We start from the raw sequence: 18,799 nt of genomic DNA on the forward strand, positions 1-18,799 counted from the left end.
AGTCATTCCTGCTTGTGGCCATCAAACTTTACAACTCCTCCCTAGGAGGGTCAGACACCCTGAGCCAATAGGCTGGTCCTGGACTTATTTCCTGGCATAATTTACATATTACTATTTAACTATTTATGGTTTTATTACTATTTAATTATTTATGGTGCAACTGTAACAAAAACCAATTTCCCCTGGGATCAATAAAATATGACTATGACTAAATGTACTGGTTACTTTAAATTGTTCATTTGGTATTATGTACCAATCAGCTGTAATACACACAGAAGGAAGTAGTGCTTTATTGCAAACTTGTTTTAGGCTGCTTGGAATTGGCTTTCAATTCCTAAGATAGTGTGTCAAAGTAGGATTGGAACAGAAAATTCAAATGATGGGTAACTGGAAGCTTGAGGTTGGAATGAAAAGTTCTATAAAGCAGTGACCCAAACCATGGCTTTGGTTTCTGTAATGCCAAATTGGATGTAGTGCAATGAATTGCTGCTTCATCTGGGAGAAGCGTTTGGTCCTTAAATAGTAAGAAGAGAAGAGGTAAAAGGGCAGTTTTACGACTCCAACATCTCTATGGGAATATTTCATATAGATTTCATCACTCTTATAGAATTTTCTTTTTGGCTTTCGCATGATGAAAACTATTAGGATGTGAAGATTACTAACTGTTAAAATGAATTGCATTTTCACATCTAAACCATTACGCAAAATTATAAATAGGCGAAGTGTGCTGCCGTGGATCATATTGTACCCTAAATGTAATGTGGTTTAGGTTGTTTATCAATCTATTTTCGGTATTTCAGATTTTAAGTAGTGGAGTATAGTGCCACATATTGATGAAATGTGGATTTACACCCTTGGTTTACCCACACTGAGAAGATTACAGTGGATGCATGGCAAGACCAGTACATCAAGTGGAGAAAAAATTTCTGAAATGTAGAGAAAAAATTTCTGAGGGAACATATCATGTTGCACTCTTGGTGCATTTGGTTCAGAAAAGTTTTGACAGAGGCCCAAATGTATAATTTACTACTGATTCTGCTTAAGTAGTCAAAGTACAGCAGAAAATATTTGAAAATTTATTTGGAATTAAATATACATTTCCTCAAACTAGAGATTTTGAAATAAAATATTTGTAGTATAGGTTGATTCAACTGTGAATCCTCTTTTTGTTCTAGGTACTTCTCCAAGCCTCAGTCCTGTGAATTCCCCAACTCATGGACCAGGGGCAATGGCAAGCTTTAATCGCTCACCAGTAGAATTTCCTGATACAGCTGATATTTTGACCAAACCAACTGTGAATCTTCATAAACCAATTGGATACACATTTAGTTCTCCAGAGTTTCAACAATCAGCTAGAATATCAAGCACAATACTCTGCAGCAGGTACATGATACATTACTGAATGTGTGTGCTGAAAATTGAGTGTGATTTCTTAAAAAGCAAAATAGAGAAGACATGAACATTTCAAGGGAATAAGATAATATAACTGTATTCTCTCAATTTAACTTTTTGAAAGAAAATACCTATGATACAGTTTTGATTAAGCTGATAATGTTATGTTCAAGATTAATAAGAAATTCCGTAAGGTTTTTAACAAATATTGCACTGATTGTGAGATACCTATACAAGAACTTGTACAGTTCTTGTATAGGTCAGGTATGACATACGGAAGTCAATTTTAAGGGCAAGAAAGTAAAACCGATTGAGGTTACAAACGGAATTGAATGCACATCAGCACTGGCAGGGTATGCAGGCCATTATTTACTACAGAATGAAACTTATCATCATGAATAGCTGTGATGCTTCACTCCCAGATGACCTCAATATCTTTTATGCATGCTTTGAAAGGGAGAATAAAATTACACCTGTGGCAGTCCCTGCAGCATCTGTTGATATGTGATCATTGTCTCGGAGGCCAACATCAGAATACCTTTCAAGAGGGTGAACCCTTGTAAAGCATCAGGCCCTGATGGTGTACCTGGTAGGGCTCTGAAAACCTGTGCCAACAACTAGCAGGGGTGTTCGAGGATACCTTCAATCTCCCACTTGCAGAGGTTCCCACTTGCTTCAAAAGGTCGACAATTATACCTGTGCCCAAGAAGAGTAGGATGAGCTGCCTCAATGACTATTGCCAAGTGGACTCACATCTACCTGTGATGAAGTGGTTTGAGAGGTTGGTCATGGCTAGTATCAGCTCCTGCCTAAGCAAGCACCTTGGACTTGCTGCAATTTGCCTATCGTCACAGTAGGTCTAATGAGGATGCAATCTCACTGGTTTTCCATTTGGCCTGGAGAATAGTACCTACACCAGGCTGCTCTTTATTAATTATAGCTCAGCATTCAACGCAATCATACCCTCAGTTTAAATCAGCAAGCTCCAGAACCTGGGCCTCTGTACCTCCCACTGCAACTGGATCTGTGACTTCCTCACTGGGAGTCTGTGCAGAACAGAAATAACAATTCCTCCTCCTCCTTGTTGACACTCAACGCTGGCGCACCTCAAGAATGTGTGCTTAGCCCACTGTTCTACACTTTCTCCACCCATGATTGTGTGGCTGGGCACAGCTTAAATGCTATCTGTAAGTTTTCTGGAGACACAGCTATTGTTGGCAGAATTTCAGCTGGTGACGAGGAGACATACAGGAGCCAAATAGATCAACTGGTTGACTGGTGTTGCAGCAATGGCAGCATAACCAAGGAATTGATTGTGGACTTCAGAAAGGTGAAGTCGAACAAACAGACACCAGACCTCATTGAGGGATCATCAGTGGAAAGAGTGAGCAGTTTCAAGTTCCTGGGTGTCAACATTTCTGAAGATCTATCCTGGGCTCAACATATTGATGCAATTACCAAGAAGGCATGACAATGGCTACATCTCATTAGGAGCTTTAGGAGAATTGGTATTTCATGAAAGACACTTGCAGATTTTTGCAGATGTACTGTGGAGAGCATTCTAACTGGTTGCGTCACCATCTAGTATTGAAGGGCCACTGCACAGGATCAGAAAAAGCTTCAGAAAATTGGAAACATAGTCAGTTCCATCATGGGGAACTAGCCTTCTCAGCATCCAGGACATCTTCAAAAGGTGATGCCTCAAAATGGTGACATCCATCATTAAGGACCTCTATCACCCAGGATATACTACCATCAAGGAGGAGGTACATGATCCTGAGGACACATTCAATGTTTAAGGAACAGCTTCTCCTGTGCCATCAGATTTCTGAATGGTAAATGAACCCATGAACACTACCTCAGTTTTTATTCTCTCTTTCTGCACTGCTAATTTAATTTAAAAGAGAAAAATATATATTCGTTAATTGTAATTTATATTTTTATTATATGTATCGCAATGTACTGCTTCCACAAAACAACAAATTTCATGGCATATGCCAGTGATATTAAACCCCTAATTCTGATTCTGATTCCCTACTTTTTGAAAAAGTGCTCTGTGGTCTTTCATATCCACTTTATAATAGATAGGGATTGCGGTTTCAGATTGGTTTCTGTAATTTGACATCTTTGACAGTTCAGTTTTGATGGAGTGTCAGCCTGAATTCTGCTTCTTTACAGTCATGCTAGAACCCAGAAGCTTTATGATTCAAAATAAGGTTTTACCGTAGCTCAAATTATCTGGCCAGAAGCCGGAGTTTTTAGTTGAAAAGAATAGGAATTCCATATCTCTCAGATCTGACCAAAAAAAACAAGGTTGTAATATATTCATTTTTTATTTTGAAAAACCACTCTCACATCCTTAATAAAAAAAATTGAAGAAAACACCAGGGCAAGATACAATTAGGAATCATATTTGCATGATTTTGAGAAAATCTATTTTTCTTATTCAATGTTTTATAGAATTTTTATTCCAAATCTCAGTTAAATATGGCTGCCTGTCAATTGATAAAGATTCAGGTATAAACTAACACTATGTTTATTATAAAAGAAGTTTCTATTGCACAGTTTAAAAATGCATTATTCCTTGAGCAACATTCCCTATAAGTAGAGTGACTTGCTGCACTTTCATAAACATGGTTGAGACAAAGTGGAGTTTATTGTTGTATGCATAGGTACGATCCATGCTTGATGTTCTAGTTTTGACTTTCAGCCACAGGCCTAAGGTACAAGTTTTATTTTGCCTTAAAAACACAATAAATACTATTATTTCCCAGATTGATTATAAAATAGACAACGCAGCTTTGAGCTGTTTTACATTTAGGCTCTCTTTTCAAATCTAAATTTTAAGAAAGTAAAACCAATTCTTTATTTTATCTTTAAGTACATATAAAGAGGAAAATAAGTATTTATGCACTTTGTTCATTTTCTCCCCAATGTATTGTTTGTTCTTTCACATAACTGTACTAGTTGTGGCCGGCATGTGACTAGACCTGTTCAAAATACAGATTTGCAAACAGTTGCAGAATCACCACATGTCAAGAAACCAGGTACGTTCATAAACAAAGTCTGTATTTGTGAATGTTAAGTATTCCCCTCTTAAAAAAACACTTTAATTTGTGTTTCACTACTGATGTAATTTGTTTTTGTTGTTATAATTTAATGTGATGTTAGAGGCATTATTCATTCCCCTTGTTGTCCAGGGATAATACCATTCATTTTAAAAAGCTGTATTTTCTGGCCTGGCTGCAACATTGAAAAATCTCACAGTTGAGATTTTTAAAAAATTAAAAAGAGTGTTTTAATTTTAGTAGAACTAGTTCATAAATGTTAGAGGTGCATTTGAAAAGTTAGAAAAAAACTTACAATAAAATGTAACTTATGTTCAGGATAAAAACAAATATTTTTAATTTGATTTAACCACTGTAATTTGCTTTTACCAAGAAAAAATAAGTCCATGATTATATCAAAGTATAAAACAATTTTTAGAAATATTGAAAATTTGAATATGAAGAATATGCTTTATTTTTTTAAAGATGAAGGTACTGAAAATGCTGCTAGTAACAATGAATTGAAGGAATCAAAGGATACATTGGGGACAGAATGTAAAGATCAGCAAGAGAGCAGAAAATCCAAGAAATTTACAAATCACGAGGATCAGCTGATAGAACAACAGAATAGTAAATCTGGGGTAAGATGCTCTATATATTTGCTGGTTTTGCAGACATAATTTGAAATTTATCCATATTTGTATCTATGGACACCTTAAAGCATTCCAATTAATCTCCATTCTTGTGCAGCAATTCATTAAAATATTAATTGCAGCACGGATACTATACTTAGAAATTTTAAATATTTTAAATTATTTCATGTGCATTGAAGTTAAAAAATTTTCAGGTGATATGAAATATTTTTATTGAATCTTTTCAAACAATTTTGCTGTGTGGGTTAAAACATCACACTGAATGAATCATAAAAGTTAAATCAAAAATTAAAGCAACCTTCTATTGTGTATGTAGTTACTAACGTAGTGTCTTTCATATCCTCAGGACTTCTGGAATTCTTCATCATATATCATGTGTTTTGTAGACAGATAAAATGAATGTAAAAGATAAATCTACCTCCCATCTGGAACTGAATTAAAACCTTGCTCCAACTTGGCATTCTCTTATAGAAACTTACCAAGAAATTAATTGTAGAAGGATCATTGGTGGGGTAGAGAGGTGTTTCGGCACAAATGGGCATGGGGTATTTCTGCTTAATTAAACTAGCATTCTTTATAAACTGAGTGTATTTCCTGAAGGTTTGGTTGACACAAAATTCATGGTATTTTGTCAGTTTGGGGAAAGTTTCAAATGGGCAGTTGGCAAGCAAGGAATAGACAGAGCTGTCTAAGGTCTGTTCTAGGGCAAAGGACAAAAGATGCAGGTGGTTACAATTATAAAGAAACATGGTGGTTAATAAAAATAGATAACCATTAACAATTCCATGTTAGAGAAAAGAGGAAGAGTGCTTAAACACTGAGACTGCTGAATTTATTTTTGATTTTGAAGATTGTAAAATGTCTGATTTAAACATTTAAATAGGAGGAAGTGGAATGGAGAATTTATATTGCAAATGATGGAAATCACATATTATTTATATGAAAATATAATATTCAAGTGATCACAAGTTCTGCTTCTGCTCTCCCCTGCAGAGATGCAGTATAAAATGATAAAATAGAAACAAAAATGCTGTTTCACCAGTGAGGAGGGATTGAGGCCTTGAATGCTACAAAGGATGGGGGTAATAGTGTAGTGGTTGCATGGGAGTGAACAATGTAACAGTTGGGTGTGTTCAGGATGGTAGTTAATGAAACAGTATTTGACACAGTTAATCTTAATGAAATTACTTTACAAAAATGCATTTTAATGATACTGCAACACCATCATTGATTTTTTCTTTAAATCAACAGCAAGTGCCAGACCTTTCACTTGACTCAATAGATATAGAAAACACTGGGCTGTGCATGGATAAACTAAATAGTTGGAATTTTCCCATTTTTGAACTTGTCGAAATGACTGGGGGACAGTCTGGAAGAATTCTTAGTCAGGTTAGTTCTGCTTATGTTTTATTTTTGTTAATGATTTGGCATATATTGTCATTGTTCATAAAGTTTTGGCAACACATACAAAATGCTGGAGGAATTTAGTTCACTTAACTTTAGTTCATAAAGTTTTGTTCACTTACAGAAATGTCTAATATAAAACAAAATCGTCAATCCAGTTTTTAAAAATTGTGCTTTCTTGTCAAAATCTATCTGAATAAAACTGAACTTATTTCAAGATGTATATTGATGTTAAAAGGAATTGAGTTTTGGAAGCAGAATGAAAAAAGCTTATGCTACAAGATTGCACATTTTGCATGAGTGACTGTGGAGGAAAAAAGAAGTACTTCATGGTTTTTATTTTGCCTTCAAATATCTAGGTATAAACAAGCCAAAAACCTAACAAAATATTTTTGTGTCAATAAATTCTAAACTGCAAACATATTTTAAAATGTATTTTTCCAAAATATGTTAATGAAATATTGAAATACTAACAGGTAATGTTCACATGCAAAACCAAAGTGACAAGTTGCTTTCAAAGAGCCAAATAGTACTATTTTATGAAATATTTATGTCTAAAAATTAACTTCTAGCCCTGATGTTAAACCAATATCGAGCTCTGTGATAGTGGAAGGTCTTGTCTAGACTTCAATCAACATTTTGTAATAGGCATGCCAAATTGGGTATGAGTCAGAACTGTGATGTCATTATCATGGAGCAGGTAGCCTAGACATGATCCAGCACTTCCTCACTACATAATTTTACTAGGGAAGCCAAAATGTCTTTTACTGGCTGACCTTGTCATTGGGAGCAATTGTGAAGCACTTTTTGAAGAAAGCATCATTGATGGACATGAAATTGTGATGTCAATAGATTAAAAATCCCCAGTGAGGGTTTCTGTTGAGATTAAATATATAATTTAATAAATGCAGTTTCAATCCAACATTATTCAAAATATCTGTGTAATTAAATGGAGCAAGTAGTCTTTCCCGAGAGTGGAGAGCTGGAGGATTCATGCTATTGAATACTTTAGTACCCTTTGTTATCTGCTTGAAGGATAATGTTATAAATTTGAAAAAGTGAGTAAATGGGAGTTTTACACAAAAAAGAATGGCAAGGTTATACTTCAGTTCTTTAAAGAAAGCTGTAAACAAGATATTTATAAGTTTGGTACATATGTCTTTTAATAGGAAATACCATAAATTGATGATCTTGAATATGTTACTGCAGGAAACTTGATTTTAAACAGAAAATTATACCAACTGCATTCTCAGTACACTACACACTCATGCATTTGGTATCCATAGGGTATTATGGGTGCCAGTTGCATAAATATGTTGATTGTGTGAAAATTCCTTAAAATAAAAAACTAGTACTGCATGCATAAATTTTTAATGCAATTGCCAAACTATATTTTATCTTTCTCACTGTTAAGAATATATCTTTAAATTCTTGAGGAACCAGTTTGAATTCTTTTAGAACTGTGTGGTTTTTTACCTTTTTGCTTCAGTTTTTTCGATATTTCCAGTTTTTGCTTCAATGTTAAATATAGTTTCACTTTATACTTTTGCCAGGAGTATTCTTATTCACAGTCATGGATAGATGTGGGAAGGATAATAGTTTATGAAACAATTGGAAACTACTGCCTCTTATAACATTGTAAAATTGAGGACAATTGTGTTCTTGGCAGTGCAACATGGCATGCCAGGTTCAAACTTATTTTTTTGAAAAATGGGTTTTGAAATTATTTAATATAGTTTTTGCAGATTACATGAGAATTCTGTTTGCATAAATACCAGATTAAAAAAAGTTTACTGTAATTTGTGGCTGATAGTGGCTCATATTGTGCAGGATGTGATGAACTTTTTGAACATTATTCAAAACGTTCTTCACAATTGCTGGCAATGATAAAGTCTGCCAGTAAAATACATTTTGGTCTTTCCAGGTAAACATATAGCAGTATTATGCAGTATATTTTATAATTAAACAAACTAATACATATATAGTAATATTCCAGTTATTTGTATTTTTAAACTGATTTCATTATATCTCCTTTTTCAACCAGTTTCTGCATGAGCTTTATAACTAACAAAAATTTTGCTGTTTCTAGGTCATATATTCTCTTTTTCTTGATACTGGCCTATTTGAACTTTTCAAAATCCCCGTTCGAGAGTTTATTAACTATTTTAGTGCACTGGAAAATGGGTACCGTGACATTCCTTGTAAGTATTAATATAGTCTATTTACATATGTATATGTAAAGTATGTTCCTATCTGTAGCCTTACTCTTTAATAGTCAGAGAAAATAGTTATTACCTAGCTTTTCCCCTACTATTCCATTGCTATTTATTCCTAATTCTGCTTCTTTTCCATCTTACTTTAGTATATCTTTCCTCGTTTTGATCCTGTCTTCTGTCTTTTCTCTTAGTATTTTTCAGGTTGGAAGGAATGAGTTACCTGGTGTGAAAGTGAAAGAAAGCCCTCAAAATTCCAGGATGAAGTTTTTGTAACAGTAGCAGGGAAATTGTTAGTCTCTATATGTTTTTTTTCTAGCACTTGTAATTTTCTATCTTTTGGCTCTCCTTGTCTCCCAGAGCTGCCGTTCCTTCCACTACTTTGCCACTTAGTCTTGCTGGTTATTCACTTTTTCCTTATTAGTGCCTTCACTTCTCACTTCATCACTTTAAACTCAAAATTTGAACGCCAACTTTTTTATCCTCATTTTTTATCTCAACTCTTCCAGGTCCATCTACTTCGTTCATAAGGGATATCATTTTTCTTATTTGTCAGTACCATATTCTATTCAATACATAAATTTTGCTTTTGCTTCAAAATCAGCACTTTTTTAAAACTAAAAATGAAAATGTGCCAAGGACTGGTAAAGCCTAAAAAAGCTAAAATGAATGTGAGATTATAATAATTCCTTTAAATTAGTAATAACATCTCCTCCTCACTGACAGTCAACACTGGTGCACCTCGGGTGTGTGCTTAGCCCACTGCTCTACTCTCTATATACCCATGACTGTGTGGCTGGGCATAGCTCAAATACCATCTATAAATTTGCTGATTACACAACCGTTGTTGGTAGAATCTCAGATGGTGATGAGAGGACGTGCAAGAGTGAGATATACCAACTAGTGGAGTGGTGTCACAGCAACAACCTGGCACTCAACGTCAGTAAGATGAAAGAGCTGATTGTGGACTTCAGGAAGGGTAAGATGAAGGAACATATACCGATCCTCATAGAGGGATCAGAAGTGGAGAGAGTGAGCATTTTCAAGTTCCTGGGTGTCAAGATTTCTGAGGACCTAACCTGGTCCGAATATACCGATGCAGTTATAAAGAAGGCAAGGCAACGACTATACTTCATTAGGAGTTTGAAGAGATTTCATATGTCAACAAATACACTCAAAAACTTCTATAGATGTATCGTGGAGAGCATTCTGACAGGCTGCATCACTGTCTGGTATGGGGAGGGGTAACTGCACAGGATTGAAAGAAGCTGCAGAGGGTTGTAAATTTAGTTGGCTCCGACTTGGGTACTAGCCTACAAAGCAACCAGGACACCTTCAAGGAGTGGTATCTCAGAAAGGCAGCATCCGTTATTAAGGACCTCCAGCACCCATGGCATGTCCTTTTCTCACTGTTACCATCAAGTAGGAGGTACAGAAGCCTGAAGGCGCACACTCAGCGATTCAGGAACAGCTTCTTCCCCTCTGCCATCTGATTCCTAAATGGACATTGAACCTTTGAATACTACCTCACTTTTTAAATACATATTATTTCTGTTTTTTGCTCAATTTTTTATATATATATATATATATATACTGTAATTGATGCAATATACATGTACTATAATTTATTTATTATTATTTTATTGTTCTCTTTTATATTATGTTCTGCATTGAACTGCTGCTGCTAAGTTAACAAATTTCACGACACATGTTGGTGATAATAAACCTGATTCTGATTCTGAAAAATGTTCTGATGCTATATTATTTTCTACCTGAATAAAATTTTACAATCAATACTTTAGATTTTCTCCATACTTTATGTTTATTTGTGAAACTTAAAAGAAATGTATAGTTGATATACATTATAGTTGATTTAATGACACAGATCTAGTCAGAAAAATCCTGGAATAGGCAGAATTCTTGAAATAGTGCAAAAGTATAAGTGAAAAAATAAAACAACATTTTGATTTCCTGTAAATACTGTGGCACTTCCTTATTTTTTTAACTGCCTTTTTGTTAATCTGCTTTTCTAATTCCTTTTCATTTTAATTAATTATTGCTCTTTATAATTGGATTTTCAGTTTCTCATGACGTAATACATAACACAAAGGACAATCATTATCCACCAATTAATAAAACTTTATTTATCCAGGGAGTAGTTAAGATGTCAATAATAAGGAAAGGCATATATGGCTCTCATGAAATCAAATTGTGGAACAAAGCCATGGATTGAAGAGTGTAACAATAACTAAATCTTTTGTTCTAGTAGTTTTGCCTGAGGATTGAATATTTATAGGGTAAATATAATGATCTTCAGAACACCAGAGTAGAATTTTTTTGCGTCTATCAATGGGAGTAGACAAAGACTCAGATTTAATGTAGTATCAGAAAGACAGCTTCACCTACTTTGCACCACAGTCTCAAATTTAAATCATTGTGCTCATGCCTCTGGAGTGAGAGTTGGAACACAGAATACTTCAAGTCATGAATGCTGTTTACTTAGCAAAGTCAATTAATAAATGAAGGAGCACTGAATAGAAGGATAGGCTGATAAAGATGGATGAAGTAGGATTTAAGGAATGCACGAAAAGCAGAATTGTCATCTTAAGCCTTGCATGTTAAATTGTCTGCTTTTATGCTGAAAATTTCAATTCATTTATTTAAAATAATTGAATAGAGCTATACCAATCTGTATGCCTTCCATAAATTTTAATTTATTTGTATTTAATTCAAATACAATTAGCAGACCTTGCACAAACAGCCTGAACAATTGGGTAGACTAAACTTCAGCCCCATATTGAAATGATATTTGCAAAAGAACTACACATCCACATAAACCCAACAAAGGGACTTCAAACTGAAATATTAACTCTGTTTCATTTTCCACAGATGTTGCTTGATCTGCTGAGTGTTTCCAGGATTTTTTTTTTGTTTTCCCAGACTTCCAGCTTCTACAGTCTTCTTAAAATATTTTCACTTGTATCTATGCTGGGCAGAGAACGGATGTACAGAGACTGGGTAGAAGAGTGTCTATAATAACAAAAATGATTTTTTTTAGTTTTTTCAATAAAGGGTGAAATGTTTCATATCATTTTAAGTGATGCTAATGCACCCTTAATGAGACAAGAATGCCGTTACTTTTGTCTTTATTTCAACTGTGGTCTTGTTTCCACTGTTTTAAATAGATCACAACCGTGTCCATGCCACTGATGTGCTTCATGCTGTTTGGTACTTAACGACAAGGCCTGTTCCTGGATTCCAACAAGTAAATAATGATCATGTGACTGGAAGTGATACAGGTATATGCTTTGCACATAATTCAAAGAATATCATTTCTGCTTTGAGGATAAAACAAAGTTATTTGATGATTAATGAATCCTTGTTTAATATTGACTTTTGGCATTTTAATTGTTATCTCAGAACTTAGTTAATTCATCTTCACTGTAGTATTAGTCATGCTTTTTATGGGTAACTTGAGAATTCCCTCAAAATAAATTTCTGTTATGAAATTTAAGGTGTGAGAAATTCATTTAACTTAATCATCATAAAAATTCAAAATGTGTGAACTGAGGTTTGGAATTTGCAGCAGGGTATGCCTCAAGGAAAGATTTTCCAAAGATCTTTCAATCATTTTAGTGAAAACCTTTTGTTCTAGCATTGCTGCAATGAAGTATCAGGTCAACTCTTTCACTGTGTCAAGCAAATCTTATCCAACTGACATAGGTGCACAGGAGCGTAGTGTTAGCATAACACTATTATGGCACCAGTGAGCCAGATTCAGTTCCTGCTGCTATCTGTAAGAAGTTCGTACATTCTCCTCATGACCATATGGGTTTACTCTGGGTTCTCCAGTTTTCTCCTATATTTCAAAGACATGCGGGTTAGTAGGGTAATTGGTCACGTGGGTATAATTAGGTGAAGTGGGCTTATGGGCTGGAAGGGCCTGTTACTGTGCTGTATTTCTAAATTTAGAAAAATAATAAAAAATAAGAATCAAGCTATTTTTATTTTAAATTATTTATCAGCAAATATTTAACTTAATGTTTTGCTGTTTACTAAATAAAGTTTTGAGCTTACAGAATTAAAGTAAAAGCTGAAATATCAATACACTTTAAAAGTTATTATTAATTTGGAATATGCGGGGACATACAAAAGTAAATATTTTTAATGAACGTTTTCTTTGCTTTAATTCTATGGCTCTTTTGTATGCTACAGATAAGAACCTGCAGATGTAACATACATAATATTTTTAGGGTATTTTATGCAAGACTAATTTGTAAAGAGTGTCTAAGATTGTAACATTTCAATTGTCCCTTGATTCAAAAATTTGTCAATGATATCAAAATTTAAGGCTGCAGAAAAATATTTATAAGCTTAGATACACACAACAATGGCAAATGACATCAAATTTAGAGAATACTGAGGTAATAAATTTGATGAAGACAATAGAAAAAGACAAGGCAAACATACTAAATGGTAGGTTATTAGGAACAGTAGCAGAAATGATTGTAGAGTGCATATTCATAGATCGAAATGATCTGCTACCTTCAGAGTTAAGGTGAATGAGACCATCACAAAGAATACTAGAACTTCATATATAATTCTGTCTATTTTCGTTCAGGAAGGAAATTACAGCAGATGAGAAGGCGCAGCAGAGGCTTACGACTTTTTTGACAGAGCTAGAGAATATTTTCTTGAACAGCATGAATGGTTGCATTTTTTAATTTTCCTTAAATAATATAGAGGAGATTTAAACTGAAAGAGGTGAAAAGAAAGGATTTTTTTATTGACTGGGCATATAGATTTATGTCTGTTGTTAGCATAAGTGAGGAGTTGAGAATTTTCCTTTCTACCCATGAGATGAGTGTGGGTCTGGAACTTACTGAATGATATGTGAACTACAATGAAGAGCTACTGCATGAACTGAGAGCTGTGCATGTGAGCTATCTAACCAGCTCATCTTTTGCCAGCACAGACCTCCTTATAATTTCTATATTTAAAAAAAAGCTGAAATTCGAGTATTAAAAAGTGTTCCCAATGGAGTCCATTGTCTTTAATATTGTGGTTAGGAACTGCTGCTGTTACCAATCTGCCTCCTTCCATTACTAGCCTTCCCCCAGCTGTAGTAAGTGTTGAACAGTTTAAAGCCCTCGTAGGTTTCTCAAGCTTTTTGACAGAAAATTTTGACAGCAAATTCCCTGTTGTGCTTTGATGTCAAATTCTGCATGGTTGGACCTGGCATAGGAACAACAGGCTCATTCATGTAAATGGATTTACCAACTGCAAGGGAGGGGGTCATTTAGATAGTACGCAGTTTTCTTGAACTAACTAGAATTATTTAGTTGTATGTTTATAGTTTTTAAATTAATTAATTGTGTTTGTTAATACTTGAGTGTTTCTGAGTGTTCTTGACATTCAGAAGTGTTCAAAGTCTTTGACAGCTCACTAAGCTACACATTAAGCCAACTGAAAAAGCTGTCAGAAAATTTCAGCCATTTCCTTTCAGAGCCCACCTGCATGACAACATTACATCATGCAAGGGCCTACAGTGATACAGGGCTTCAGCAATTTGGATCTGGATGGATGGCCAAGTTGACTTCAGACCCAAAAGACATAAATACATGGTCAGTATTGTATCAGCACTGAATGTATGACTCATTTCTACCAGTAAGTTTTGGCTTGATACCCTCTGTAACTGTAGTGGCAAAATATATATATATATATATTTTACAAAAGAACACTTCGTCTTTTTAAAGTGCAAAGAATGCAATGTTAATTACAGCACTGAAATTGCATTTTTTGGAAAACCCAAACACTGCTACTATATTAATTAAAGATTTTGCAGCAAACAAAACCTATGATTGAACTGGATCGTGTAAAGAATCATTTTCACTATTTATGTTCTTTTTCATAACTACACTTTCTAAACAAAAAATGGTTCTATTTTAAAGGACTATAGCGATTACTTTTATCAACAATATGATAAAATACGCACAGTGATTTGCAAGGAGTATTGACTTTGAACCATGTTTGAAAATATTATGAAATTGTCAGAGAAGCTGACTGAGAATAAACTAAAAAGGTTACATTGCTTAATTTAAATATATATCATTTTTAGATTCTGACAGTGGAATATCTCCTGGCCGGGTTGCATATATATTTTCCAGAAGTTGTGCTATTACAGATGACAGCTATAGTTGCCTTGCATCAAACATCCCTGCTCTGGAGTTAATGGCACTTTATGTTGCAGCTGCCATGCATGACTATGATCATCCTGGGCGTACTAATGCATTTTTAGTTGCAACAAATGCACCTCAAGTAAGTGAGTCTGACCTAAGCATAGATTTAATATGAATTACTTAAAAAAAAAGATTTAATAGTACCAGATGTAAGGCTTACTAAGTCATATTTGATTGTGACTACATGCTCAAGTTTGTGTATGGAATTAAATGAATTTAATCAAAGTTTAAAGGGCAGCCTGTTTTAACATTCTAGTACTAGTTCAAGTTATTGATCTGATCTTTAATTTCCAAATTTTAAGTACTGTCCATTTTGGATACAATACCAAATAAATTTATTCATCATATACAATAGCACAAATTGTATCTTGCTGTGTAATAATTTTAATGTGAATCAAGGTATATTTAATTTTTTAGGAACCTTCACATAAAAGTTGTCATTTAACATTTGCTTAAAGGTACTGTTATAATGATGAGACAAACCTATGTACTTAATATGGAAGTAGAGAATATTGTTAACAATGATGAGGGTTTTTTGTTCAGATGATGAGCGATTGTTTCAATTTATTTAACAGTTCTGCATATTATTCATCTCGCGTGCAATGTAGAATTCTGGGCAATTTAAATATATGCTTCTAATTTCTAAATACAGAAGTGAACAGTGCATAGAGTTCTCCTTCCTATTTTCAACTATGAAACATTGATTATTGGGAGGCATCAGGAAGACTTTTTACTGTGGAGCGCAATGAGTAATGTTGTGATTAATTTTGTATTTTGCAAATATGTAGTGAATGCAGAATAAGTTTGACAACTTTGTAGTTTTCAATGCTTCAAGCCGGAAGTTTGTGTTATAGTACTATTTGCTGCAAAGGTTGAAATTGAAGTGTGATGGGAATAATCCCTTAGCTAATAATTTACTTGTGTTTGAGGTCTGATTGTGTGTAAGTTGGAGTTGATTTTCAGTACATTCTGATACAGTGCTAAGAGACCTGACTAAAGCAGGGTAGGAATAGAAAAGAAAATTGCTAACTTTTAGGTAAAGTGAGTCTGAGAAATAGTGAGAATTGAAATCTGTACAGACTTCAGTTTTGTTGACATTTTATTAAATACAATATGAGACTGTGATTTTATAAGTTAAATTAATAATTGATTCCAGATTGCTTTTTATACCGCATTGTTATATTTTCATTATATTAATGATATTTGAAGTCTCAATGTAACAAGATTTTGTAGCTGCGAGTAAGTTATTTTTTGTGATGCGTACCTTTTTGCTTTTATAAAAAGTCAATTCTTTTAATAATTTCCAGGCTGTCCTATATAATGACAGATCCGTCTTAGAGAATCATCATTCTGCTGCAGCATGGAACTTATTTATGTCTCGTACGGAGTTCAACTTCTTGGCAAACCTAGATCATGTTGAGTTCAAACGGTTTCGTTTCTTGGTGATTGAAGCAATCTTGGCTACTGATCTGAAAAAACATTTTGATTTTCTCGCTGAGTTTAACTCCAAGGTTTGTATACTTGGCAAAATGCCTGCTAGGCAAGAAATTTGCTAGGGTGTAAGTGAGCTCGTGAAGAAACAAATTAATTATTGTTTCAGTTTATAAAGTGAAAAAGATTTTTCTTCAATATCAGTTAATTGGAATTGGTTTAATTTTGTCACATGTACTGCGATACAGTGAGAAGCTTGTTTTGCTTACTGTTTATACAAATCAAATCATTATACAGTGTATTCTGATTCTGATAGAACAGTTAAAACAATAACAATGCAGAACAAGGTGCAACAGCTACAGAAGGAGTGTATTTCATTTAAAGAATAAGATGTAAAATCAAAACGAGGTAGCTTGTGAGGTCAAGACATCTTATACTGGGGAACCATTCAAAGCTGTCCCTGAACTTGGTCATACAAGCTTTCAGGCTTCCGTATCCTTTGTCTAATGGAAGAGGGGAGAAGGGAGAAGGTCTGGAGAAGGTGAGGTCTTTGATTATGCTGGCTACTTTACTGAGACAGCGTGAAGTACAGACAAGGCCTTTGGAGGAGATGCCAGTTTCTGTGGTGCTGAGCTGTGTTCACAACTCTGCATTTTCTTGCAGTTACATGCAGACCAGTTGCCATACCAGGCCATCATGCATCTACATAGCATGCTTTCAGTGGTGCACTAATAAAAATTGTCAAGGGTCGACAGGGGCCTGTCAAATTTCTTTGGCTTTCTGAGAAAGTAAAGGCATTGATGAGCTCTCTTGGTTGTTATGTCTTTGTGTTGCACCAGGACACACTATTGCTGATGTTTGCTCCTAGGAACTTGTAGCTCCAATCACTACAAATGCTGTCTTGTCTATTGAAGTGCACGATTCTTAAAGTGAGTTGAGCACAAAGGTTTGTAGTTTCACAATACCTGTGCACGCATGAATGTAGAAGTAATTGGCATCCTGGCAGTTGTTGGAGGATGTTTCTCAATCAGTATTTCAGAGGTTCAAAGTCAAAGTTATGTCTGTTTCTCAAATACACAGTGAACAACATTCAACAGATTAGCAGTGTTGAAAGAGCAAGATTTATTCCACTGACTGCAAATTCTGGGAATTGACACTACATTAACTGAATTGGAATCAGAATGGAAATGTTGGATTTTTTTCCCCCTCCCCTTACTGTTGAGGCCTTCTGTGGTCACAGCTGAACACAAGGAACACAAGTGAAGCTTGAACGTAGTATCATCTGTTCTTCCTTGAATACAACAATACTAAGTTTGGGTTTGCTTGATGGAATAATGGGAGGTGCTTGGTAGGATTTTTGTACTGTAACAGTTGCCATTAAAACCAACATTTGAACAATATAACTTGCTCCAGAAAACAATGATGACTTAATGATTGAAATTTTTGTGTTTGAAAATGCATTAATACATTGTTACTAGGGAAAGTTAATCCATGTTTATTGGCTGTTTTGAAGCAGATAAATGAAGTTAATAATCCAGGAATTGATTGGACCAATGAGAATGATCGTTTATTAGTGTGCCAGGTCTGCATAAAGTTGGCTGATATCAATGGCCCTGCTAAGAGAAGGGAACTGCATCTACAGTGGACAGAAGGCATTGTGAATGAATTCTATGAACAGGTGTCAGTTATTTTTCCTTTATTCAATGAAAATGCATGTTGTATTTTGAGACACACCACTGATGATGCAGTGATAACACAGTATTTGTTTTGCTTGTTATGCATTATTGAAATGTACTAAGTTTTAGCATAGTTTATACTTGTATCTACTTGTGGGTATGCTAATATAATAGTAATTGCAGTTTATTTAATGCAAATCCATTAGTAGTGATACAGAATCATACTTGTGCAACATGGAACAGTCCCTTTGGCCAACTTATCCATGTCAACCAAGTTGTGAACTAATCCCATTTGCCTGTATTTGCCCTATATCCCTCTAAATCTTTCCTATCCATAGGCCTGTCTACATGTCTTGAACTTGCTTCCATATCAAATTTATTTCATCTTATGTATTGGAGTCTTACTATTTGATCTTAGAGGATTTCTAACATCATTTTCTGTTACACAGGGAGATGAAGAGGCAAGTCTTGGGTTACCCATTAGCCCTTTTATGGACCGTTCTTCACCTCAGCTGGCAAGGCTGCAGGAATCTTTTATAACACATATTGTAGGGCCTCTGTGCAACTCATATGAGGCTGCAGGATTACTACCAGGTCAATGGGTGGATGATGAGGATGTTGATCCAGAATGCGGTGAGGACGACGACGATGATGATGATGCAGAAGAATTAGAATTTGAAGATGAAATTGATGACGACCTTCATCTACCAAGAAGTAAATGCTTGTTGATTTAAAACAAGTTTT

The 18,799-nt window shown here is 34.7% G+C and overlaps 1 protein-coding gene across 2 annotated transcripts in view; it reads left to right on the forward strand.

Annotated features, from left to right (window-relative positions):
* The window catches only part of pde3b (phosphodiesterase 3B), a 209,267-nt gene that overhangs the window by 180,377 nt on the left and 10,091 nt on the right, over positions 1–18,799 (forward strand). Inside the window, exons 6-15 of one of the 2 annotated variants that reach the window (XM_063061900.1) lie at positions 1,176–1,383; positions 4,360–4,439; positions 4,926–5,080; positions 6,344–6,481; positions 8,586–8,697; positions 11,895–12,008; positions 14,828–15,027; positions 16,256–16,459; positions 17,893–18,057; positions 18,505–18,769. In XM_063061900.1, the coding sequence (XP_062917970.1) occupies positions 1,176–1,383; positions 4,360–4,439; positions 4,926–5,080; positions 6,344–6,481; positions 8,586–8,697; positions 11,895–12,008; positions 14,828–15,027; positions 16,256–16,459; positions 17,893–18,057; positions 18,505–18,769 (1,641 nt within the window). The remainder of the gene's footprint in view (positions 1–1,175; positions 1,384–4,359; positions 4,440–4,925; positions 5,081–6,343; positions 6,482–8,585; positions 8,698–11,894; positions 12,009–14,827; positions 15,028–16,255; positions 16,460–17,892; positions 18,058–18,504; positions 18,770–18,799) is intronic. The other variant, XM_063061901.1, reaches the window with a different exon arrangement.

The sequence above is a fragment of the Mobula hypostoma genome, chromosome 11 (assembly GCF_963921235.1).
Source record: "Mobula hypostoma chromosome 11, sMobHyp1.1, whole genome shotgun sequence".
Classification (NCBI taxonomy): domain Eukaryota; kingdom Metazoa; phylum Chordata; class Chondrichthyes; order Myliobatiformes; family Myliobatidae; genus Mobula; species Mobula hypostoma.